Genomic DNA, 24,767 nt, shown 5'->3' with positions numbered 1-24,767 from the left:
ACAGCCTCATTGTGAGGCTTCCTAGGGACTCCCCATTGTCCATGGGCCAAGTCCAACCTGTTAGCAGGGGTCCCAGGCCCTCCAGGTTGGAGCCTGACCCCTCCTGCCCGGCTCCTTGTCTCAACCTTGACTCAGAGTTGGACGGCTCATCATTTCTCAGATACACTGGGTGTGCATTTCTAACTCCTTAACCTGGAGGACTCGCCGTCTCCCTCTCCAATTATTTCAGCCCTCAGATTCGTCAAAGCTAGAGCTCTGATCCCATCCACCAGCCCCAACCCGGGATTCCTTCTCCACATGCCCTGGCCCCCGGGGGGGTTCAGTAACCCTTGTGCCTTCCCTCATCCCCAGCCCAAGCAGCGAACACTTTCTGAACATGTCCTGTTGGTACATGAATCCGGGGACTGCTCCCCACAGGATGAGGTCCATGGCCCCATCCTATCTGGAGGTGTTTCTTCCTTCCTGTCCCCAACCAGCTTATCAGTTTTTATCCTTGGGTAAATCTTTCCTCCTTCCCCCAGGCTCTCTCATCCCATCCTCAGCTGCAGAGGTGGTAGTTCAGAGCTGCAAAATAAGGTTTGGGGCATGGCAAGGCCAGATTCAAAGCCTGGCTCTCTCACCTGCCCTTCTGCTCGTGAGGGATTCCCCTGAGGTAACACTGAGGCACTACGACCTCCCCACAGGCCTGTGGCAAGGAGTCACAGACGCACGGACAGCACTGGCTCTCTCCCCCAGTGAGCTCCTGGGTGCCTGGTCCCCACTGTGTGTTCCTGAGTGTCCACTCCCCTCTTGGACCATGAGGCCCTCAAGAGACAGGTATTGCTCTAGTCTCCTTTGGGCCCCCTGTTCCTGGCACAGGGCAGGCACTCAGTGGATACAAATAATTGACCCAAGAGTCAGCACCCAGCAAACATCTGCGATCAGAACACACAGGGGACTACATTAAATATCTTGTAATAAACTATAGGGCTTTGCAGGTGGCTTGATGCTAAAGAATATATGCCTGACAAGGCAGAAGACGCAAGTTTGATCCCTGGGTCAGGAAGATTCCCTGGAGAAGGGAGTGGATACCCACTCCAGTATTCTTGCCTGAACAATTCCATGGACAGAGGAGTCTGGTGGGCTATAGTCTATGGGATCACAAGAGTTGGACACGACTTAACAACTAAATGATAAATATACACACACACACATATACTGAGTCACTTTGCTGTTCACCAGAAGCACAACATTGTAAGTCAAGTTACACTTTATTCTTTTTTAAAAAATGAGTGCAATGAGCAAGCCCATAACTGGGGGTGATGGAACAATATCTTACCAGTGATCTCTGCTCAGAAGACCCTTTAAACCATTGCCTTAATCAGTGGGATAATTAGAGTCTGTAGACCATACAGTTCAGTTCAGTTTGGCTCAGTCGCTCAGTCGAGTCCGACTCTGTGACCCCATGAATCACAGCACGCCAGGCCTCCCTGTCCATCACCAACTCCCAGAGTTCACTCAAACTCATGTCCATCGAGTCGGTGATGCCATCCAGCCATCTCATTCTCTGTTGTCCCCGTCTCCTCCCACCCCCAATCCTTCCTAGCATCAGATTCTTTTCCAGTGAGTCAACTCGTAGCATGAGGTGGCCAAAGTATTGGAGTTTCAGCTTCAGCATCAGTCCTTCCAATGAACACCCAGGATTGATCTCCTTTAGAATGGACTGGCTGGATCTCCTTGCAGTCCAAGGGACTCTCAAGAGTCTTCTCTAGCACCACAGTTCAAAAGCATCAATTCTTCGGCAATCACAGTCCAACTCTCACATCCACACATGACCACGGGAAAAACCATAGCCTTGACTAGACGGACCTTGGTTGACAAAGTAATGTCTCTGCTTTTTAATATGCTATCTAGGTTGGTCATAACTTTCCTTCCAAGGAGTAAGCGCAAATAAATTAGCAAGGATTCCAGGACCCTTTGTTAATTGCAAATAAACATTACGTGTCTTGGCCACCAGGATGAAAAAGGCCGTAATGGGGGTGATGAGAAGAGAGTGGGCAAACCTCAGAGTGGACCTTTTACTTGACTTTCCTAATAAATAATTCAGATTTCCAGCAAGTTCTCTTTAATTCTTGCAGTTTTGAGGCTGTGAGGCAGCTTAGGATGGCATAGTAAATAGAACTGTATGAAACTCCATAATTTTTTTCAGTGCATTAAATGGATAGAGTCTACATCTTTCCATGTTAGCTAGGATGACAATATAATCTGTCATCCCAACTAAAATAGTTCAGAGTCAAAGGGGGACTGACTATTGACGAAGACCCAGGATGTAAGCATAAACCTGGCTGCCCCAGCACACTGAAATGAGTGATTCTAATATTCCAACATTAGAATATTTACTCTGTGGTTAATCAGCTCGATGCCAAGAACTGCCATGAAACCTCACAGGCAACATGATGGAGCAAATGAAAAAAATCCTGAACATGACATTGTTCGATGGAGATGCCTCAAAGGAAATTTCGTTTGCCATTCACAGCAGTACCTGCATTACTGTATAGATAAGAGATGATTTGAACAGAGTTTCCCAAATGGAATGTCATTAAAAAAAAGAGAAAATTGAAATGTCCTTGGGGGTCCAGTGGATAGGACTCTGTGCTCTCACTGCCAGGCGCCTGTGTTCAATCCCCGGTTGGGAAACTAATAAGATACTGGACGCCGTGTGGCTAGGCCAAAACATAAGAAGCAGGGGGTGGGAAGGAGGTCCAAGAGGGAGGGGATATTTATATACAGACAGCTAATTCACCTCACTGTGCAACAGAAACTTACACAATACAGTAAAGCAACTGTACTCCAATAAAAAAATAATTAAAAGGGCTGCAATTTTTAAAAGAGAAAACCAACCAACATTGCTTTTCATTTTCCACTTCAGAGACTTCAAAATACGTAAATTCTTCTGATCAGTGTAAATCAGTAAGAACATTTTGGAGTGAATAACCTACTGAGGGAATAAATCCCCTAGGTTTCTGAGATAACAAGGAGTTTTCATGTCCATTTGGACAGTGAACCATCATCTGTGAAAGGCTCGGAAGTCCGTGGTTCTGCGGTGAGGACATTTCTGTGACAGGATGACGACGCTGACAGGCTGTGTGTTTTCACACAGCGTGCTCTCCCGTCGGGCACCGCTCACTCACCAGTCTGTCCGGGCCAGTCTGCGCACAGGTGGTCAGGGAGCGGGGTTCACGGGCTACGGGTATCGTGCCTTTGTCAGGCTTCCAGCCAGGGCTGAAGCCAGGGAGAGAACTAGGAAAACTCATGTTGGTTGCTGGAGGAGGAGGCGTAAAAGCAGAGTGAAGAGCCGCAGCCCTGTCCCCAGGGTGCCCAGTTTCTACAGAACTTCTGAAAGGAGACTGGTTTAGCCCAGATGAAAGGTCCTGACAGCCGTTAGCAGTGGAGGAGGCAGGGACTCTGGCTGGACAGAGGGGTTGGGGGCAGTGTACGAGCTGAGCTCAGAGGCTGAGCGGAAGGACGTTTCCAGGAGGCCACGCAAGTGAAGCCACAGGGGCCGACCACTGCAGGGGGTCTGGGGAATGAAAAGCAGAATGAAGAGCTTCCCTGGTCGTCCAGTGGTTAGGGCTCCACGCTCCACTGCTGAAGGCCTGGGCTTGATCCTGATCAGGGCACTAAGACCTCACAGGCAGCGAAGTGTGGCCAAAATAAATACACATGATTCTCAGGCTTCCCTTGTGGCTCAGCTGGTAAAGAATCTGCCTGCAATGCAGGAGACCCAGCTTCGATCCCTAGGTTGTGAAGATCCCTTGGAGAAGGAAAAGGCTCAGTTCAGTTCAGTTCAGTCGCTCAGTCGTGTCCAACTCTCCGCAACCCCATGAATCACAGCATGCCAGGCCTCCCTGTCCATCACCAACTCCCGGAGTTCACTCAAACTCATGTCCGTAGAGTCGGTGATGCCATCCAGCCATCTCGTTCTCCGTCGTCCCCTTCTCCTTCCGCCCCCAACCTTTCCCAGCATCAGAGTCTCTTCCAGTGAGTCAACTCCCACTCCATTATTCTGGCCTGGAGAATTCCAAGGACTGTATAGTCCATGGGGTCACAAAGAGTTGGACACGACTAAGCAACTTTCCCTTTCTTCTTTTCTATATATTTTTAAAGAATGAACTGACTGGGGCAGAGGAATGGGGTCTTGACGGACTCTGAAATCCAGTCTGCACATCTTGGACTTTGCAGCTTTCTTTTTCTCCAATAAGGAGAGTAATTTGAAAACTGGGAAGTTTTTTGTTTTTTTAAAGTCCCTCAGGAGAAATTGTCAAGGGCCCAACACAGGTGAGATATAGAGGGTGGGGCAGCTTAGTGACTGTGAATCCCTTCTCCAGGTCTCCACAAAAGCTCTCAGATTTGGCCAGATGGGAGTCACAGAAAACTGGGAAGGGAAAAATGTCATGATTTTCCCCAAAGCAGAATAAGTTGGGTTCTTAAAAACAGAGATGATAAATTTGATATTAATTTGGGTTCTGAGCAATAATTTGAACAGATTTTTGAAGAGCTGGTGTGAACTCACTTGGAAGGAAATGTTATTGTGAAGAGGCAAACCAAACCCATTCCTTTTTTTCACAGGGTTACCAGGCTGGATGTGCAAAGCATTGGTAAAGAGCCTTCACAAATCCCATGGATGATATGGGGGAAAATAGGCTGGGCGAACAAATATTTAGGTGACGATATTTGGTTGGACAAACACATTCAGAATATTTATAATGAACAGATCATTGGAGATATACCTGGTGAGATGTGGCTGACATAAGAGCTTCACTCCTCCCAGCCCTGCCCCTGCCCTGCCCTGTTAATGCGTTTATCAGTTATAAAGATGAAGAAGACTTTAATGTGTTTACCATGTGTTCACTGCTGTCCCAATGCTGATGTGTTAGATGCCAGATTTAAGAATTTAAAACATCTTGGTTGGTTAAAAGGGTGGCTTGAAACCAATAAAATGACATTTTACAGGGGTAAAGCTAAATCTCGTCTTTAGCTTTAAAAACGTCAGTTAACTCAGTAAAGGTTGGAGAAGACCCAACAGTAATTCCATTTGACGAAGACTGATAGGTTATGAACCAACAGCATATAACCTGGCTTAAAAAAAAATCAATACAAACTTGAGTTGTATCAATAGAATCATAGTATCCAAGGTATGTAAGGGAAAGGCCACTCAGGTCAGTCCTCTGAGGTTACCGTATCCAGGTCTGGGTACAGGATTCAGGAGAAAGGAGTCCAGTTAGGCGGTGTGGCTATCTGCACACGTGAGGGGTCTAGACACTGTGTCACATGGTGGACAGGGAAGAGGTGGAGAACTTGCCCCTGGAGTAGATGAGAGCTCCTTTCAAAGCATGTGCAAGTCTAGCCTGTGGGACAGACAAATGGTTTTGTCTCGAGGGTTCACTGATTCCTTCATTCATTCCCTCAGCATTTACGACTGCCAAGTACGTTCCACACTGTGCCAAGCATGATGGGCATCAGAGGCGTGTAATCTCCTGGGAGACGTGGACGTGCGCACGTGCACACACACACACACTCCCAAGTTCCTTGAAGACAAGGTGAATTGACATAAGGGATGCAATCAGGTTCCAGTAGGCGTGGTGGGGGTGTAGCCGGCCCACGGTGGCCTCCCAGATGGGGCAGCTTCTCTGCCAGCAGGCAGGCAGGGACTAGGGAACAGCGTGAGCAGAGGTCCAGAGCACTCAAGTGCAGGGTGTGAATGGGAGTCAGGGGTAGAGGTTGCCCAGCACATGGTGTGGCAGCAGAGTGTCAGATGCCAAAGACAGCATTTGCGGCAGGAGCGCCGACAGACTCGAAGTCCACGCGGGGACGTGTGCGCTTCACGCGGCAGGCGGCAGAGAATCAAATGACGCTAAAGCTGCAACTCCGATACTTTGGCCACGTCATGCGACGAGTTGACTCACTGGAAAAGATTCTGATGCTGGGAGGGATTGGGAGCGGGAGGAGAAGGGGACGACAGAGGATGAGATGGCTGGATGGCATCACTATGACTCGATGGACATGAGTGTGAGCAAACTCCAGGAGGTGGCGATGGACAGGGAAGCTGGCGTGCTGCAGTCCATGGGGTCGCAAAGAGTCGGACACGACTGAGCGACTGAACTGAACTGAACCCCTCTTTGGGCAAGTTAACCCTGGAGAGAGCAGAGGTGAGGAAACCTGGCCACAGGGTGTTAGCGCAGACAAGCGAGATCAATGAAGGACACTTTGGAAAAGGCGGTTTGGAATAAAAATAACCAACCATCTTTTTAATAATTGAAGCTCTTCAACTCTGAAATGGGCCAAGTGACCATTTATCAGGGATGTTGTAGAAAAGTACCGCAGTGTCAGCAGGCAGGTTGGGACCACGGAGTTTAATATTCTTTATTGATGTCAGGAATCTGTGATTAGCTCTCATTTTATGGAGTAACAGTCTTTTTATGAGAAAGTGTATTTATATAGTATAATTTAGTATCAGTGGCGAATGGCGTTCTGGATCTTTGGAATACCTAGTTCTTAATTTTGAGAATCTATGCATGTGTGCATGCTAAGTCGCTTCAGTCATGTCTGATTCTCTGCAATGCTATGGACTGTAGCCCACCAGGCTCCTCTGTCCATGGGATTCTCTAGGCAAGAATACTGGAGTGGGTTACCAGTTCCTCCTCCAGGGGATCTTTCTGACCCAGGGATCAAATCCATGCCTTTTAAGTCTCCTGCATCAGCAAGCAGATTCTTGACCACTAGCACCACTTGGGAAGCCTTGAGATGCTATACTAGCTGCATCAGTTCACCAGGGATGCTGCGATGAAGCGCCACTTATCAGAAGCTTAAGAAATAGAAGTTTACAGTTTCACACTTCCGGAGGCTAGGAGATCAAAGTCCAGGTGTGGGAGGCTCTGGGAAGGAAGGATGGACTCCAAGCCTCTCTCCTTAGCTTGGAGACAGCCGTCTTCCTCACGCTGTCTTCCCTGTGTGTGCGTCTGTGTCTCAATTTCCTCTTCTTACAAGGACACCAGTCCAATTGGATTAGGGCCCACCCTAATGACCTCGTTTTAACTCGATTACCTCTGTAAGGACCATGTCTCCAAAAAAGGTCACGTTCTGAAGCACCAGGAGCTAGTATTTCAACATATGAAGGGGGAAAGTGAAAGTGAAGTTGTTCAGTCGTGTCTGACTCTGTGACCCAGTGGACTGTAGCCTATCAGGCTCCTCTGTCCATGGGATTTTCCAGGCAAGGGTGCTGGAGTGGGTTGCCTTCTCCGGGAGATCTTCCCAACCCAGGGACTGAACCAGGGTCTCCCGCATTGCAGGCAGACGCTTTACCATCTGAGCCACCAGGGACTTGGCTCAGAATGGGCAGGAAGGGCACAATTCAACCCAAACCACTAACTGAAAGGCAACTTCTCTTTGCTCTTAGAATAAAACCCGAGGCCCCGTGTGTACAGGCCGCCACGTCTCCCACCCCGACTCCCTCCCAGCTCCGCAGAGGAGCCTTACTTGCTGAAGCAGTGCCCACTGGCCCTCTGCCCACTGTTGCTGGGTCTCCGTTCACTCCTCAGTCCAGTTCAGACCTTCCAGAGTCATCTGAAAGCCCTCCTTCTGGTTTTGTTCCATAGCACTAACCACAGTTTGCACTGACGTATTTATTTGTATGAGTACTCTATGTCACCTACAGGGAGAGGTGCCCTTTACCTCCCAGCTCAGCACACATACAGACAGTTCAGGTAAAGATCAACACTTGAGGGGAAAACGCTTGTTCTTACTACGTTCAGGACACCCTCATATTTCCTATTTCATTTATTTTTTTTTCTCATAGTAAAATATACACAACAGAAAATTTGCCGTTTTAAGCATTTTGAAGTCCACAGTCTGGTGGCATTAAGTACATTCGCCCTATTGGACAACCATCACCACCAGCCATATCCTGAACTTTGTCGCTATCCAAATGGAAATTCTGTTTCCATTGAACACCAACTCCCCCTCCCCCAGTCCCCAGCAATGCCATTCTACTGATACTTTCGGTTTCTGTGAATTTGACTCCTCTAGGGACAGGGAGGCCTGGCGTGCTGTGATTCACGGGGTCGCAAAGAGTCGGACACGACTGAGCAACTAAACTGAACTGAACTGAACTGAGGGACCTCATGTGAAGAGTTGACTCACTGGAAAAGACTCTGATGTTGGGGGGGATTGGGGGCAGGAGGAGAAGGGGACGACAGAGAATGAAATGGCTAGATGGCATCACCGACTTGATGGACTTGAGTTTGAGTGAACTCCGGGAGTTGGTGATGGACAGGGAGGCCTGGTGTGCTATGATTCATGGGGTCGCAAAGAGTCGGACACAACTGAGCGACTAAACTGAACTGAACTGAACTGATGGGCCTCATATAGGCCTTCCCAGGTGGTATTAGTGGTAAAGAACCTGCCTGCCAATGCAGTAGACACAGCAGATGTGGGTTTGATCCCTGGGTTGGGAAGATCCCCTGGAGGGGTACGTGGCAACCCACTCCAGGATTCTTGCCTGGAGAATCCCATGCACAGAGAAGCCTTGCAGGCTGCAGGCCATAGGGTCACAAAGAGTCAGACACGACTGAAGCGACTTAGCACTCACACACGCAGGGACCTCATATAAGTGGAATCATCCAGCATTTGTCTTTTTGTTGCTGGCTTTTCTGACTCAGCATAATGTCCTTAAGACTCATCTGTGTGGTAGCACGTGTCAGTTTCCTTTCTTTCAAGAGTACATCATATTCCATTGTATGGCTGCTGCTGCTGCTGCTGCTAAGTCACTTCAGTCGTGTCCGACTCTGTGTGACCCCATAGATGGAAGCCCACCAGGCTCCCCTGTCCCTGGGATTCTCCAGGCAAGAACACTGGAGTGGGTTGCCATTTCCTTCTCCAGTTGTATGGCTAGACCACATTTTATCTCTCCATCGATCCATGGACAATGGGTTGTTTTCCCATTTTGGCCATTGCGAATGATGCTTCTATAAACATGGTGTACAGACATCTGTTTGAGATCCTGCTTTCAATTTCTTTGGGTATACACCCAGAATGGAATTTTCTGCTTCTCTTTTCTTTTTCTTAATTATAGTTGATTCTGTTGCAAAGTGCTGATGTGACTTTAAATTAACTTCATAACACAGTTTAGAAGGCCCTGTGTTTTTTTGTGCTATATCCCCACCCCCAAGCATGGTGTCTAGAACTGTAGAACTATTTTCGGAGGAATGTTGAATTAAACTATAGATGCTCAAGGCTCTCCATTTTGGGGTAAATTTTCTTTACTACTTTTCCATGAATAGAGGCTACAGAGCTCCCATTTTTCTTTCTTTTTTCACATGTGGTACAAATGCTGCTATTAATGTCACAGAACGCTATGGTTTTTTTGTCCTAGAGAACACACATCATTTATCACAACAACAATATGTTTTGGACTCGGGCCATAAATTATCTCAAAAAGACGTGGAATAACAGTCTGTTAAAATCTTTGGGCACAAAATCTCACATTATTAATTAAGTTTTCAGAGATTTTTTTTCTTGAATTTTCTCTGTTTTTTTCCTCCACAGATCTTTTAAAAATGCTGTGTAGGTTATACTTAGTTGACTGAACATGCATGTCCTTGTAATTATACTAAAATTTGCTTTTGTTAGAGTAAGCTTTTACCATTGTGGGGAAAACAGCAGTTGAATACTCTAGGTTAAGAGGGTAATAATGATCTTTATCATCTCAGAGCAGTGGGCTGTGTTCTTGTTATCTGTCATTTTGTTCCATCGGAAGTGAAATCCTCTAAGAAAATGTCCAGCTCAATTTTTCTCCCGTCCCACTTCTGAATTTTCTTTACTCCCCAACCTTTCTGCTTTGGGGCCACCAGATACCATATCTTTCACATTATAAATCAGGAATGCTAACAGTCTTAAAGAGAATCATCTTTTCTTCATTTATTCGTGATTATCACTTCCTTTCCAGAGAATGCCACACATTAGTTTCTAAACACTAAATATCCAAAGTATCCTAATGTATAAAATCACAAAGTGGAGTAAAAATAATATAAAGGTCAGACTGGAAGGGGAGAAAGATGGGAAAAGAGAAAACAGAGAAGTGCCAAGTTCAAATGTGCACCTGTGTTAAGTCCCAACCTTCAAAAGCCCCTCTCCGGGAGGCTTAAGAGGGAGGGAATATATAAAGTTACAACTGATTTGCATTGCTGTATGGCAGAAGCCAACACAATTGTCAAGCAATTTTCCTCCAATTAAAATATAAATTCAAAAAAGCCTCAACACCTGCCTTTGGGATGCATAGGGTCCACCCGTACTGGGTCAGGATAGGGGCTTCATGTAACTCTTCTGCCACCTCTGCCCTCTGTATTTGGCCTCTATTTCTTTTCTCTGTCAAAGTTCTGAAACGTGCATCTACAAGCATTCTCCTTTACTTTTTTTGAGCATTCTTAATGATTTACGCTGATCAAAAGAATTTACATATTTTGCATTGTCTGAAGTGGAAAACTAAAGGCAATATTGATCATTTTTTTCTCTCTCTCTTTAAATTTTAGCCCTTTTATTTTTTGACTGTACTGTGTACCTTGCAGGATCTTCGTTCCTCAAACAGGGATCAAACCTATGCCCCCTGTAGTGGATATGTGGAGTCTTAACCACTGAGCCACCAGGGAAGTCTCTATGTTCTCTTCTTTTGATGTCTAGCAGCTCGCTCTGGTCCCCACTGCTTCACCAAGATGCTCCAAGTCACCTGGGGGCCCTCTACCACCGGATTGAAGCCCTGTCCCCAGGCTCATCCCCCTTGACTTATCCCGCAGAGAACCTTGTGGAAAGGCCCACCTCTGCAACTTTCTGTGCACTCCTAGGCTGATGTCCTGCCTGTCAGACAGCTCCTTCGGAATTTCCTTCTCTCCTCCCTGTCCAAGGCTCTGTCCAGCTCCCTTCCCACCCTCCATCCTCACTTTAGAGTGTTCCTGCTACAGCCAATCTGCGGACAATTCCCACTTCTCATTCTTTCACTGGCCAGCTGGTCTGCATCCCCAGTTGCTACAGGGCATTTCTAGTGGGAGGTCTGCTGTCCTCTGGTGCTTGGCTTTCCTGCCTCTCCAGTTGTATCGTCCTAGAGCAGGTTCCCTCCGACCCATCCCACAGATTCTTTCTTCCCTCTGACTGTCCGGGCCCTGAGCACCCCTTTCCAGAGAGCTGCAGACACTCTGGGGTGCTCTAGCTCCAGGCCCTGGCCCCTGTGGTCTGATTCACACTCAGTTCAGTCGCTCAGTCGTGTCCGACTCTTTGCGACCCCATGGACTGCAGCATGCCAGCCTCCCTGTCCATCGCCACCTCCTGGAGTTTGCTCACACTCATGTCCATCGAGTCATAGTGATGCCATCCAGCCATCTCATCCTCTGTCGTCCCCTTCTCCTCCCGCCCCCAATCCCTCCCAGCATCAGAATCTTTTCCAGTGAGTCAACTCGTCGCATGACGTGGCCAAAGTATTGGAGTTGCAGCTTCAGCATTCAGGCTCATCTCTAACACTGCTGGTGTCAGCCACCTGCTGGCGTGCAAGCCTACTGCCTCCCTCTGTCTTCCTGCCGGGTCTGGCTCAGGCTCCTCTGCTGGCTCTCTCTTAGCTCGGGCCACTCTCATTTCCCCACTGTCTGAATACAGACTGTCCACTCACAGCAGGCCAGCCCTGGGGCCTGGCAGCAGCCCCTGCTGCTTGCTTCCTCCACAGTCACTAACCCTGTCCTTCCAACCCCAGGGCACAGTTAAACCCACAGCACCTGTGGCCTTTGAGGGTCACGCCAGCACCCCACCCCCTTCCACCCCCACCCCAGTGTACTTCTCTTAACAATCCCTGTGGTCTTCTGTTCTTGGTCTCCTTGACCACGATAGGGCTTCAACCTTTCCTGTCTGTCCACATCATCTAATGCCAGTCTTGCTAATCCATGTGCCAGGTCCCATCCCTGACCCCGCCTTCTGCTTTTGCAAAGAGAGGTTCCCATCCGCCTCTGAACCCCAGCAAGGCCCCCAGGTTTTCCTAATAGTGACTTTTTTTACTCATTCCTCATTTCAGCTACTTGTGTTCAAACTTGAGCCTCCCTGGAGTCTCAGAGGGTAAAGAATCCGCCTACAACACGCAACAGCTGGGTTCGATCCCTGGGTTGGGAAGATTCCCCTGGAGGAGGGCATGGCAACCCACTCCAGTATTCTTGCCTGGAGAATCCCATGGACAGAAAAGCCTGGCGGCTACAGACCGTGGGGTCGCAAAGTCGGACTCAATTGAGAGACTAAGCACAGCAGACAGCACAGGAGCTAATACCTACAATTGGAAACCAGTCAGAATTGAACGTAAGTGAATTGTAACTGCTGTGTAACCAGGACCAAAAATGTTACACCATCTATTCTGGACAAAGTCAGTTCGGTTCAGTCCAGTCGCTCAGTCGGGTCCGACTCTTTGCCAGCCCATGGACTGCAGCACGCCAGGCCTCCCTGTCCATCGCCAACTCCTGGACTAAGTCAGAGGATAGTCAAACTCATCCTCTCTCACTTGTCATGTCCAGCATCTTCACTTCAGTCCACGGTCAGTGACTGGCACATAGGCGCAGGAACTGGAAACATTCCAACCCCGTGGATTTGCGCGTTTCCTTCTTTCTGTGGTACTTTGTCCCGACTCCCCGTCTCTCTGAGATAGAGTTAGTAGAGATTTCCGTGGGTCCTGTAACAAGTTAACAAGTGTGTCATGTGGCAAACCTCCCCCCACCACCCCAGGGGCTGATCAGGGGTGGCAGGAACCCCGGCAGATGTTTTAGCTGTCTTTGAGACCCCGGCCTTTCCAGCCTGACATCTGGAGGGCCCCTTGTGGACGTGGGAAGCCGCATCGGCTACAGCCGAGTCAGCAGCCCGATTCTCACTCGGGGCAGGGCCTGGCAGCGGCGGGAGAACGCGCGGAGAGAGGGGCGCGCCTGGCAGGACGTGGCCAAAAGTGGAGCTGCTCCGACGTGGACACCCGGCCGAGATGGGCCCGCGAGTTGTCCATGTTTGGTCCTGGAACCGCCCGCGGGGCGCCCGGGGACAGCGCCCCCGGGGGAGCGCAGGCGCCGGCGGCCGCAGGAGGGGCTGCCCCGGCCGGGCCGGGGTGCGGTGGGGGGCTGCTCTCCCGCTCCCCGCGCGTCCCCTCCCGCGCCGCCGCCGCCGCCCGGCCTTTGTCCCCGCTCGCCCCCCAGCCCCGAGCCGGCGGCCGCGCGGGGAGGCGGGGCCCGGCCGCAGCGCCCCCGCCCCGCCCCGGCCGCGCACCGCCCTCCGCGCCCCGGCGCCCGGGCCCCGCCCCGGCCCCGCCCGGCCACGTCCCCCCGGCGAGGCCGCCCCCTGGCGGGCGGAGCGGGCGCCCGGCTCGCGCGGCCGCGGCGGCGGGCCCGGGGTTGCCATGGTAACCGGCGGCGGCCGCCGCCACGGCAGGGCCGGCCCCAGCGCCAGCGCCGGCCGCGGCTCTGCGCGGCTCAGTGTGGGGGTGAGCGGGCGGCGGCGCGGCCGGGCCGGGGGAGCGGGCGCTGCCCGGCGGCCTCAGCATGGAGGACGGCTTCTCGAGCTTCAGCAGCCTGTACGACACGTCCTCGCTGCTCCAGTTCTGCAACGGTGAGGAGGGGCGGCGGCCGGGGCGGGCCGGGGGGCCGCGGCGCGGAGCGGGCCGAGGGGCGAGGCCGGGGCGGCCGGGGAGGCCGCGCAAAGTTGCTGCGGAGGGGCGCGCGGTTCCCGCCGCCGCGGGCGCATTGTGCTGGGCCGCCGAGCCCCCGGCCGCCCGCGCCTCGCTGCGCCCCCGCCCCCGCCCCGGCGCGGCTCGCGGCTCCCGCTCCGGGCTCCGGCCAGTGCGCGCGGGGAGCGGCCGGTCCCGGGGAGACCCGCGCGGGCGCACCGGCCCGGCAGCGCGTGGGGAGGCCCGGGCGCCTCGGGGCTCCGCGGGGACGTGTTGCTCTCTGCTTCCAGACTCACATCTGTTTGGAAATGTCTGGATGAAGAACTCGGAAAACACATCACTAATAACAAAACGCTCCTTCGAGGATGTGCGCCGTGTTTGCTGCGCATGGAGTCAGATCCATTCCGTGCTACTTTGATGAAACCATCAACACTTTCATGCAATCTAGAGCTGTTTAAATGGACAGGCAGAGTGAACCGGGCTTCAAAGTGTTTCGACTGTTTACGGGGTGATACTTTTTTTTTTCCACAAGGTGGAAATATTAATAGCTATCAATATGGCATGTTTAAAAAGTATATAAAATCTTGCGTTTCAAAGATGTTAGTTTCACTAGTAGGGTTGAAAAAGATTGTCACAGCAGACTGCATGGTTTATCAGAACATTCATGCACAAAAGTTAACCATACAATTTTTTATATGTTGGATTTATTGCTTTATTAGAGGATCCCAGAAACTTGTTAAAGAAAAAAAAATCGTGTATTTTCTAGAATGTGCCTCTAGTACAGGTGGAATCATTTGGAATTCTAGACGCTTTGACGACTTGAGCAATTTATTTTGCAGTTGTATTTGTGATTTAGAAGAATTTCTCTAGTTATTCGACACCTGTTTGCAAATAGGAGGTATTAGCCTTGGCAATTAAGATCACCGAGTTGATTTATCCTCTATAATAATATTTTAACCTCTGGCGAAATTTATCATCTTTTTCATGGGAGAGTATATATTCTTATAGTTTTGGCAGCTTGTAATTTTCATGTTAATCACATGTGAGCCTTCATTAACTTGTAATGGCCTCTTCAGCAGAAAGGATGAAAGTTTTTGCTCTCCAAATTTAACAAGAGTTTCAGAGCTGAAGGAGGATAGAATGTATTTGGTGCCCTTCTGGCCATTGGAATTTCTTATACGTAGTTGAGAGTCATGGAAACGGTTTTATCCTCCACAACATTAAGTAGATATTTGAGCAGTTGTTTAGGGGCTGGTCATATTGCTTCTAAATAGCAGTTCAGTCATAAAGTTGTGCATCTATTCATGAACATTTTGGATTTCTGCCTTTTCTTATTAAGTGTGTGTTAGAGTTATTGGTAAGGAATTTTACTGGTAAGTGTCTAGAAGAAAGTAAAAACCAGGTTTTATATTGTATGGCTAACAGTTTAAAGAAAAATGACTTTATTATTGAAGCATAGTGGATTTACAATGTGTTAAATTCTGCTGCACAGCACAGTGGCTCAGTTATACACGTATATCTATCCTTTTTTTATATTCTTTTCCATTATGGTTTTTCTGAAGATGCTGAGTATGATCCCCTGTGCTACACAGTAGAACTTTGTTGTTTATCCAGCCTATATATGAGTTTACATCTGCTAATCCCAAACTTGCAATCCAGCCATCCCCTACCCATGTCCCCGTAGGAAAAAAATGACTTTAAAATAGCTTAGAAACAAGCAAAAAGATCAATTCAAAATACAATTGAATCGTAACAGTTGAATTACTTTTCTTTACAAAGCCTTTAGCGCTATGCTTTTTTTTTTTGGTTGCCTTATGAATAAAGTTGAAAGCAAGAATGGTCTCTGAGGTAGAAATGAGTGTCACACTGCTGATGTTTTAGGCAGCAGATGTTTGGATGAGAAATGATTCATTTTAAGAGGCCTTTGCTAAGTGAAAATATAAATGAGTACAACCCAATTAATGACTATGATGATTCAATGAAAGCAGTGGATCACAGGAACACCATTTCACCAAGCATTAAATTAAACATTTGGGTACTTTATTGGCTACAGTGAAAAAAAAATTTTTTTTTAATTAGAGATTTCCATGACAATGGCAGGACTACACCACGCGGTAGATGAACCCATCCATGTTCGTATGTTGAGCACACTCCATGCTTTCGATAGTGACAGGAACCAAAAAGTCATGGTTGTTTATTAACTTCAGAAAATATATCCCATACTTGTTATTTGGATGACTGCCACGGTTCACGTCTTCCTGGTGCAATCAAGATAGAAGTTAGTAATAAACGTGAAAAGAAAGGAAGAGAAAACGTTGTTCTAATGAGTGAAATCTCTAGTTTCCACTGTATTTTTTCCCTTGCCATCTCTCGTACTTAATTTGTAATGGATATTAAATGTCAACATAGGCAGTATCTAGCCTCATGAAAAGACTATCCATGCTCCTTTTTTAGATACTGGCTGTCTCATTTCAGTGGGAAATGTGTGCAGTGTTTTTTTCTCCAAACTGTTTAGAACTCTGTAAAGTGAGCTAGAAATCACAAACTTCTGTCCTCCTAAGAAAAAACTACAACAGTTGGAAAGTGGACTAAAGCTGTCATTTATAAGCCAATTTCTGGTTTTGGAAATACTTGCCATCTTTTACTCCATTTTTTCTTCAAACCCTACCTTTTGCATAGGAGGAACCTGAGGCTCAAAGAGATTTTTCTAACTTTATAAGGCCGCACAACTAGTAAGCCTTGGATACCAGTATGAATTTTTTTGGTTTGTTCTAATAACAGCTACTGAGAGAGATAATTCACATTCTATAAAAATTCTCCCTTTTTAAAGTATACAGCTAAGTGGCTTTTAGTATATTCGCAGAATTGTGCATGCATCAACATTATCTAATTTTAGAACATTTTCATCACCACCCAAGAAATCCCAGCACCCACTAGGTTGTATTCCGCATTGCCCAGGCCCTTTGGCAATCCCAAAAACTGTTTTTCTGTCTCTATGGATTCTGAATATTCATTATAAATGGAATCATGTGGCCTTTTATCGGGCTGTTTTTACTTAGCATAATGATTTAAGGTTCATCCATGTTGTAGCATGTGTCAGTACTTCATTATTTTTATGGCCAAATAATATTCTGTTGTGTGGGTAGACCCTACTTTATTTATCTGTTCACCAGTAGATAGGCATTTGGGTTGTTTCTACTTTTTGACTGCCATAAATAATACTATTAGAAACATTCATATCTAGTTTTTTGTATAAACAAAGTTTTCATTTCTGTTTGGTTGATACCTAGAAGTAGGGTTTCCCTGGTGGCTCAGATGGTAAAGAATCTGCCTTCAATGCATGAGACCCAGGTTCAATCCCTGGGGAGGGAAGATTCCCTGGAAAAGGGAATGGCAACCAACTCGAGTATTCTTCCCTGGAGAATTCCATGAACCTGGCAGGCTCCAGTCCACGGGGTTGAAAAGAGCTGGACATGACTGAGTGACTAACACGCTTTCACACTTACCTAGGAATAGAATTGCTGAGGCGTATGGTAACTCTCATGTCCATAGAGTTGGTGATGCCATCCAGCCATCTCATTCTCTGTCGTCCCCTTCTCCTCCCGCCCCCAACCTTTCCCAGCATCAGAGTCTTTTCCAGTGAGTCAACTTGTCGTATGAGGTGGCCAAAGTATTGGAGTTTCAGCTTTAGCATCAGTCCTTCCAATGAACACCCAGGATTGATCTCCTTTAGAATGGACTGGTTGGATCTCCTTGCAGTACACGGGACTCTCAAGAGTCTTCTGCAGCACCACAGTTCAAAAGCATCAATTCTTCGGCGATCAGCCTTCTTCATAGTCCAACTCTCACATCCATACTTGAGTTTGAGTGAACTCCGGGAGTTGGTGATGGACAGGGAGGCCTGGCATGCTGTGATTCATGGGGTCGCAGAGAGTCGGACACGACTGAGTGACTGAACTAAACTGAACTGAACTGATGGTAACTCTGGGTTTAACATTTTTGAGGAACTAGTCTGAATTTTTTGAAATCTAAACATCAAGCAGTCCATCCTAAAGGAAATCAGTCCTGAATATTCATTGGAAGGACTGATGCTGAAGCTGAAACTCCAATACTTTGGTCGCTTGATGGGAAGAACCTGACTCCTTGGAAAAGACTCTGATGCTGGGAAAGATTGAAGTTGGGAGGAGAAGGGGACGACAGAGGATGAGATGGTTGGATGGTATCACCGACTCAAGGGACATGAGTTTGAGCGAACTCCGGGAGTTGGTGATGGACAGGGAGGCCTGTGCAGTCCATGGGGTCACAAAGAGTTGGAGACAATGGAGTGACTGAACTGAAATGTCGAGCTCTTTTTATTATACCTTGTTGGTATGAGACTGGGGAGTCAAGAAGCTGGATGAAAGAGGGAAGGAAGTGGGTGGAAGAACATACTGCTGCTGTTTCATCTCTGTGAGTCACTTTTGACTCTTCCATCGATCACAGTTCTTCACAAGTCAACGCACATGTTGGCTTAGTTGCTGTGAAAGTGAAGTCGCTCAGTCGTGTCCAACTCTTTGCGACCCCATGGACTGAAGCCAGGTTCCTCCGTCCCATGGGATTTTCCAGGCAAAAGTACTGGAGTGGGGTGCCATTGCCTTCTCCTGTAGGTTACAAGAATTTCAGAGTTTGAGGGGACCTGAGGGTGATCTTATCTCATGATTTACTTTCTTAAGCCTCTGAATGTTTCGTCAAAGTACAGCTCACCCAGGAACCCATATGTCAGGCAGATAAACCACGGGGAGCATCCCCCGCTGAACTCGGGGAACGGGCAGTGTCTCTGGTCCTCCTTGCCTGTCCTGTCGTCCCCTGATTCCACTCACCCAGCCCTCCAGGGCGTGAGGTCTCTGTTCCAGAGGTTATTCAACCCGTGTTTGAGCAGCTCCAAAGAGCTGAAAACTCACTCTGCATGCAGTCCGTTCCTTCTTTGTGTGATTCAGACCGTCAGTTGCTAAATGCAGTCAAAATTTGGCCCAAGTTCTGCCCCTTGGGTCCATAGGAAACGGGTTTACTCTCTTCTCCACGTACTAGGTCATCCCATGTTTGAAGACAGTCGTGAGAGCTCCTTCTCAGGTCTGATTCCAGCTACACATTACCTTTGAAAAAAGAAATCCTCACAAGACACAGTTTTAGGCCCTTCGTCTTCCTGGTTTGCCCAGTGTATGCTTCTTCTCTTTTGTCTCTATGCCTCTTTGGGCTTCCCTTGTGGCTCAGCTGGTAAAGAATCCGCCTGCAACGCGGGAGACCTGGGTTCGATCCCTGGGTCGGGAAGATGCCCTGGAGAAGGGAAAAGCCACCCACCCCAGTATTTGGCCTGGAGAACGCCATGGACGGTGTAGTCCAGAGGTTGCAAAGAGTCAGACACAGCTGAGCAGCTTGCACTCACTCACTCATATGCCTCTTTAAGTTTGACACAGCTGAACATGTGTGTATTCCAAGCGTGGTTTTTAAATAGAGCATAGTAGAGCTGGGTGCTTCACCTCCCTTCTTCTAAAGTCTATACTTCTAATAATGTAGCCCAAGACTATATTAGTTCTTTTGCTTGCCACTTCACGTTGTTACCTTTTATCGGTTTTCACCTAAAATTCTTGTCTGTTTTACGTGTATTGTGCCGAACCCCCCTTTTTTTTTCATACTTTTTCCATTTTCTTTTCAAGGGGGATTTTCCTTTTTTTTTTTTTTTTTTTTAGGGGTAATTTCCTGCAATACAGCGTAATTGTAATCTGTATCATAATGCTGTAAATAATCCCAACACTTATATAAAATATTCCAGTGTTATAATAACATGGAAGTTGGTCATTGCCTTAAAGGTTATGATTCTGGCTGATAACTTGTTTTTCTGTCTCGCCTGGAAAGGTGCTGTGAGAGATCTTCCCATGTTCCTTTCTACAGCCTATACTTGGCTCAGCTACCACTTCTGATATAACTGGACTTGCCCTGCAGGTGCTCCTTGTTAGTAACCGTAGCCTGTCAAGTCCCTCCTGCCCGCTGCCCCCAGTGACATTCTGAAGTCACTGCAGTAACCTTCTGAACTTCGTTTTTGTTGTTCACTTGCTAAGTTGAGTCCGACTCTTTGTGACCCCAGGGACGGAAGCACACCAGGTTTCCCTGTCCTTCACGATCTCCCAGAGTTTGCTCAGATTCGTGTCCATCGAGTCAGTGATGCCATCCAGCCATCTCATCTTCTGTCATCCCCTTCTTCTGCTCTCAGTCTTAGCATCAGTTTTTTTCCAGTGAGTCAGCTCTTTGCATCAGGTGGCCAAAGTGTTGGAGCTTCAGCATCAGTCCTTCCAATGAATATCCAAGACTGTTTTCCTTTAGGATTGACTGGTTTGATCTCCTTGTAATCCAGGGCACTCTCAACAGTCTTCTCCAGCACCACAGTTCAAAAGCTTCAATTCTTCAGCACTCAGCCTTCTTTATGGTCCAGCTCTCATACCTGTACATGACTGCTGGAAAAACCAAAGCTTTGACTAGATGGACCTTTGTGGGCAAAGTGATATCTCTGCATTTTAATATGCTGTCTAGGTTGGTCATAGCTTTTCTTCCAGGGAGCAAGTGTCTTTTAATTTCATGGCTGCAGCTACTGCCATTTATTTTTCTAGTTATGAAATGAAAACTTGTTTTTATTTCTAAACATTTGTATTGGGGGAGTTAAGAATACTTTATTTAAAATCTTAGGAATATTTCTGTGATTCTGTTAACTCTGATTCTGATAGAATTTTCACGTTGGCAAATAGTTGCATTTGAAACAAGGCAAGGAACTCGTGTGAAGAAATCTCTCTGAACTCAACAATATGAAGTCTTTTCAAACCTCATGTATTCTTCTGTGGTGGCAGAGGACTGAGTTAGATTTTCTCTGTTAGCAACATCCAAAGAAAATAGTTTTTACAGGAAAATGCCAAGTAACCACCCATACTAAGTGAGAATTTTTAATTGGTATACTTGATATTCTGGCGGAGAATCTATTTTATAGCCAAACCACAAGCATTTATGACATTATAAACAAACCCAAGCATTCTGATGGAAAGTTTACCAAACCAGGCTTAAAAGTAACTATTAGTCAGTTCTTGTTAATTTCTGAGATAATATAAGCTTTTTCATATAGTCTCTTAAAAAATAAACATTTTAATTGAGTGGAGAGTGGATAAAAAAGAAATAACATCTTTGTTTCTACTGTCAAAGTCTGTTCGAGCTATAAAACTAGAAGCGTGAAAAACTTAATTATGATAACATTGAAAATTGAACATTAAAGCTTTGCTTTTAGTAGCAAAAACAGCTTCTCTAAGGACTTAAAACCAATGGTATTTTGTGCCACTTACAAAAATCTTTCAGGAAAACTAGGATTATTCATCTTTAAAATCCTAGCTTATTAATTGAGGATTTCTGGGATTAGCAAAATGTTTTAAATGCCACCAGACACATTGAAAACTTCTTAAAAAGTATGCTGCAAATTGTAAATGGCATGTAAGTATTATCAATGTACCCTCCCCACCAAAGCTTCATGTTTTCCTTACTAGATGTTTGACACTTAAGTTTAATATTCTGCTGAAAGCAGCAGGTTTGTTTCAGTGTCGTGTGGGGACGGGGCTGTCTTATATGCCACCCTGAGCAAGTATGTATCCTCTTTGGTTTCCTTTAAAGAAATAGCTCTTTAGAAGACTTTCATTCTTTAAAATATTTATTTTCCAATCAAGAATTAGGTAGACATACTTTCAATTTTGTTTCCTCTCAAGCCATATCCTTACTGGAAAATACTATTTGTGGGGAAAGCTACATTTTTACCAGAGTACTTAGTTGTGTCTTAAAAGGCAGTAGCATATTTATCCTGCCAGCTTTCTGGAAAAGATTTAAACTCGCTGTCTTTAATAAACGATCCTCTCTGTGAAGGGGCAGATTTGACCGTTAGCCTCGGATGATGCGAGGGGGTGGGATCGCCGAGCCCAGAGCCTGCCCAAGGAGGGGAGTTCCACAGGAGACCTTGGCCACCCGCAGAGGGGGAGAACAGAGGGGCCAGCCTCCCAGGGTGGAGTCTCAGCCGTGGTGTGTCCTCGCGGTGGGGTCCAGCACCGGCTGCCTCCTTCATTCTGTGCCCTGTGGAGGGGAAGGCATCATTGTCCTGGACTGCGAGTTATTCCCACAAAGAACCTTTCGCGGACAGCGGGCGGCTCACAGTTACGGACAATGAGGATAGAGATGAGGCCTTTAAGCTCACTGGGCAGATGGAGCCAATTTCGAGTGCGTCCCTACAATGCACCCAGGACAATGAAAAATGTTTAAAACATGTCCTCCCCAGAAGCATCGGTTTTCCCTCGTCAGCGTCCTGCATGCGTCTTCCCCGCCGGCCTCACATCTCCACGGGAGAGTTCTCCTCTCCCACGGATCTCAGCTTTCCTGCCCCGGCTTCACTCAGACCCCGGTCGGTCCTCACCTGGGGTGTGTTGTAAGGGCAGCGGCCCCAAACTAGCCTTTCCGCCTCCAGTCTCAGCCCCTTTTTCTCACTCAGCACGAGCTTGAGTACCCACCGAGCTCCTCGCTCCGCAGGTCTGAGGGTTCCAGCCACACGCAGAGTCCACGTGGCCCTGGCTTTCAAAAGGAAGCGCACGTTGCACTTCAGGAGCTGGACGCTCAGCATCATGTTCTCGGTCAGTTGTTTCACAACCCTGGGCATAGATGGTGCTGAGAAGCAGTCTCAGGAGAGGGGCTGGGCATGGGACTGGGAAAGGCCTGCGTGAGCTCTTCCCTGGGGAGTGGAAGCCACTCACCCACAGAGGGCGGGGAGAAGGCAGGAAAGAACATTCTAGACTGGGTGTGAAGCCCTGGGCGGGGAAGGACCTTTTCAGAAACTGAAAGTCTCCCCCGAAAGAAAGAAAAAGGGGACAGCGTTGAAATGAGGCGGGGAGTGTCCTGTGGGGCCTTTGGGCCACGTTAGGAGTTTGGTCTTTCTGGGGAGCAGAGAGAATGTGGTGGAGAATTTTGAGGCAATAGAGTGACATGGTCAGATTTTCAGGGAGTTTTGGAGAATGCCTCTCCCCGCAGTGTGGAGGAGGGGCTGGGGGGGCTGCTGAGGGAGAAGGGGGGCTGTCGTGTGAACCCAGGGAGAATGGTGGTGATTCCCACCAGAGGGCTGCTTGGGGGCTGGCCTCACCTGGGCTTTGGCCTTTATAGGCAGGAGGAGGAATTAAGGATGCCTCCCGGGCCCCCGACACATCCACCCAAGTGAATGCCACAGGCCATGCTAGAAGGAGCTGGGAGGGCGGACAGGCAGACAGCGGTTCAGCTGGGGCTTGTGGGACCTAAAGCCGAGGGGCTGACTGGCTCGCGGGAGGCAGAAACCGGAGCCAGGAAGATGTCTGTCCTGGAGAGATGTTTGAGAGCCATCAGTGTGGAGATGGGGGCTTCCCTGGTGGCTCAGGTAGTAAAGAACCTTTGCGATGCAGGAGACGTGGGTTCGATCCCTGGGTCGGGAAGATCCCCTGGAGAAGGAAATGGCAACCCACTCCAGTATTCTTGCCTGGAGAATCCCATGGACAGAGGAGCCTGGCGGGCTACAGTCCACGGGGTCGCACAGAGTCAGACACTACTGAGCAGCTAACACTTTGACACTTCACACTCACAGTGTATAGATGGATGGCACCGGAGTACATGGCGAAGGTGAGCTCACTTGAGGTGGAGTTAGAATGCTCCTTCTGAAAGACAGATCTGATCCGGGAAACCCCCTCCTGTTGGAAAGTTTTCAGGGTGCCCCCCACCTTTCTGGCACGCAAGCCCCCAAGGGGCAGCTGCCTGTCAACTCCCAGCTGCTTCCTCAGCCACCACCCCCAGCTCCTGAATCTGGTGAGGGGGTCCTTTCTTGGTGGCCACTAAACCTCTGTCATCACCATGATTCCAGAGGCCTGTCACGGTGATTTGTTTTCAGATCGCCTGTTAGACTGTCACCCCTTTCCAGGCAGAGACTCCCAGTGGTCATGTTTGTATTTTTTTGCTCCTCAGCAGAGCCTGCGCCTGGTGGGTTTCCTGATGGCTGTTGTGGGCACGTGAAATATACACGCAGTGGTCAAAACACCTCACCTGTAATGTGTATGCTAAATTGAGGTTAAATAGGTGCCACTTCTACATCCTTGAAATAATATGTGTATATATATATTTTATGAGGAGGGCATGGCAACCCATTCCAGTATTCTTGCCTGGAAAATCCCACGGACAGAGGAGCCTGGTGGGCTACAGTCCATGGAGTTGCAAAAGAATCAGACACGACTCAGTGACCAAACAGCAACATGAGGTGGTTTCATAGGCTTAACACAAATTATATTCAGCCAGAGGAATTGACCCAGTGAAGTAGTTCTTGGCAAAATCAACATTTTTAGCCATAAAAAAGGATTGAACTGTTAAATCAATTCCCCCCCCAAATTATTTTGTGTAACAAGAATTTTTACCATTCTTAGACAAATATGTTCCAGTCGAGCAGTTGCTTAGAGTTGTTGTTATTGTTTAGTCGCTAAGTCCTGTCTGAATCTTGCGACCCTGTGGCCTGTAGCCCACCAGGCTCCTCTGTCCAGGGGATTCTCCAGGCAAGAATACTGGAGTGGGTTGCCGTTTCCTTCTCCAGGGGATCTTCGCACTCCAGGGATGGAACCTGAGTCTCCTGCATTGGCAGGTGAGTTTTTAACCACGGAGCCAGCAGGGAAGCGCCAGTAGAATTAGGACTGTCATCCATAGCATGCCTGTGCATAGTAGCCCCGGTTATAGTGTCCCCAACAGTTGAAAATCCTTAGGAACAAACCTGAGCGATGATCCTTCATGTAGTATGAAGTCCCTTGTCATGCTGAACCATCCTGTATGTGAAACGCGGAGACTACTCCCCCGGGAGTGCACAGGCCATATAATAAAGATAATGATTGGTGAGCATGGCTTCACCAAATTAGTCCTGTAGAAAGTAATTAAGCAGCCTGGCCCGCACTCCACTGCTCTCAAAGACTGAAATCTGGCTCTGTGTGTCATTTCTTTGCCTGCCGAGAAAACGGCCTTG

At 48.0% G+C, this 24,767-nt stretch overlaps 1 protein-coding gene across 5 annotated transcripts in view; it reads left to right on the top strand.

The window, feature by feature from the left end:
* The window catches only part of EML1 (EMAP like 1), a 196,098-nt gene that overhangs the window by 49,793 nt on the left and 121,538 nt on the right, over positions 1-24,767 (top strand). For 4 of the 5 annotated variants that reach the window (XM_055418522.2, XM_055418526.2, XM_055418523.2 and 1 more), the window contains exon 1: positions 13,563-13,644. The exons of the other annotated variant lie outside the window; for it this stretch is intronic. In XM_055418522.2, the coding sequence (XP_055274497.2) occupies positions 13,578-13,644 (67 nt within the window). In that variant the 5' untranslated portion in view covers positions 13,563-13,577. Of the gene's footprint in view, positions 1-13,562; positions 13,645-24,767 lie in introns of those variants that run through there. 5 annotated transcript variants of the gene reach the window in all.

Source organism: Moschus berezovskii, chromosome 21, assembly GCF_049115385.1.
Source record: "Moschus berezovskii isolate FMDL1 chromosome 21, NW_MosBer_1.0, whole genome shotgun sequence".
Lineage (NCBI taxonomy): Eukaryota > Metazoa > Chordata > Mammalia > Artiodactyla > Moschidae > Moschus > Moschus berezovskii.
The sequence above is the reverse complement of the archived record's forward strand: the minus strand, read 5'-3'. Positions and strand labels throughout refer to the sequence as shown.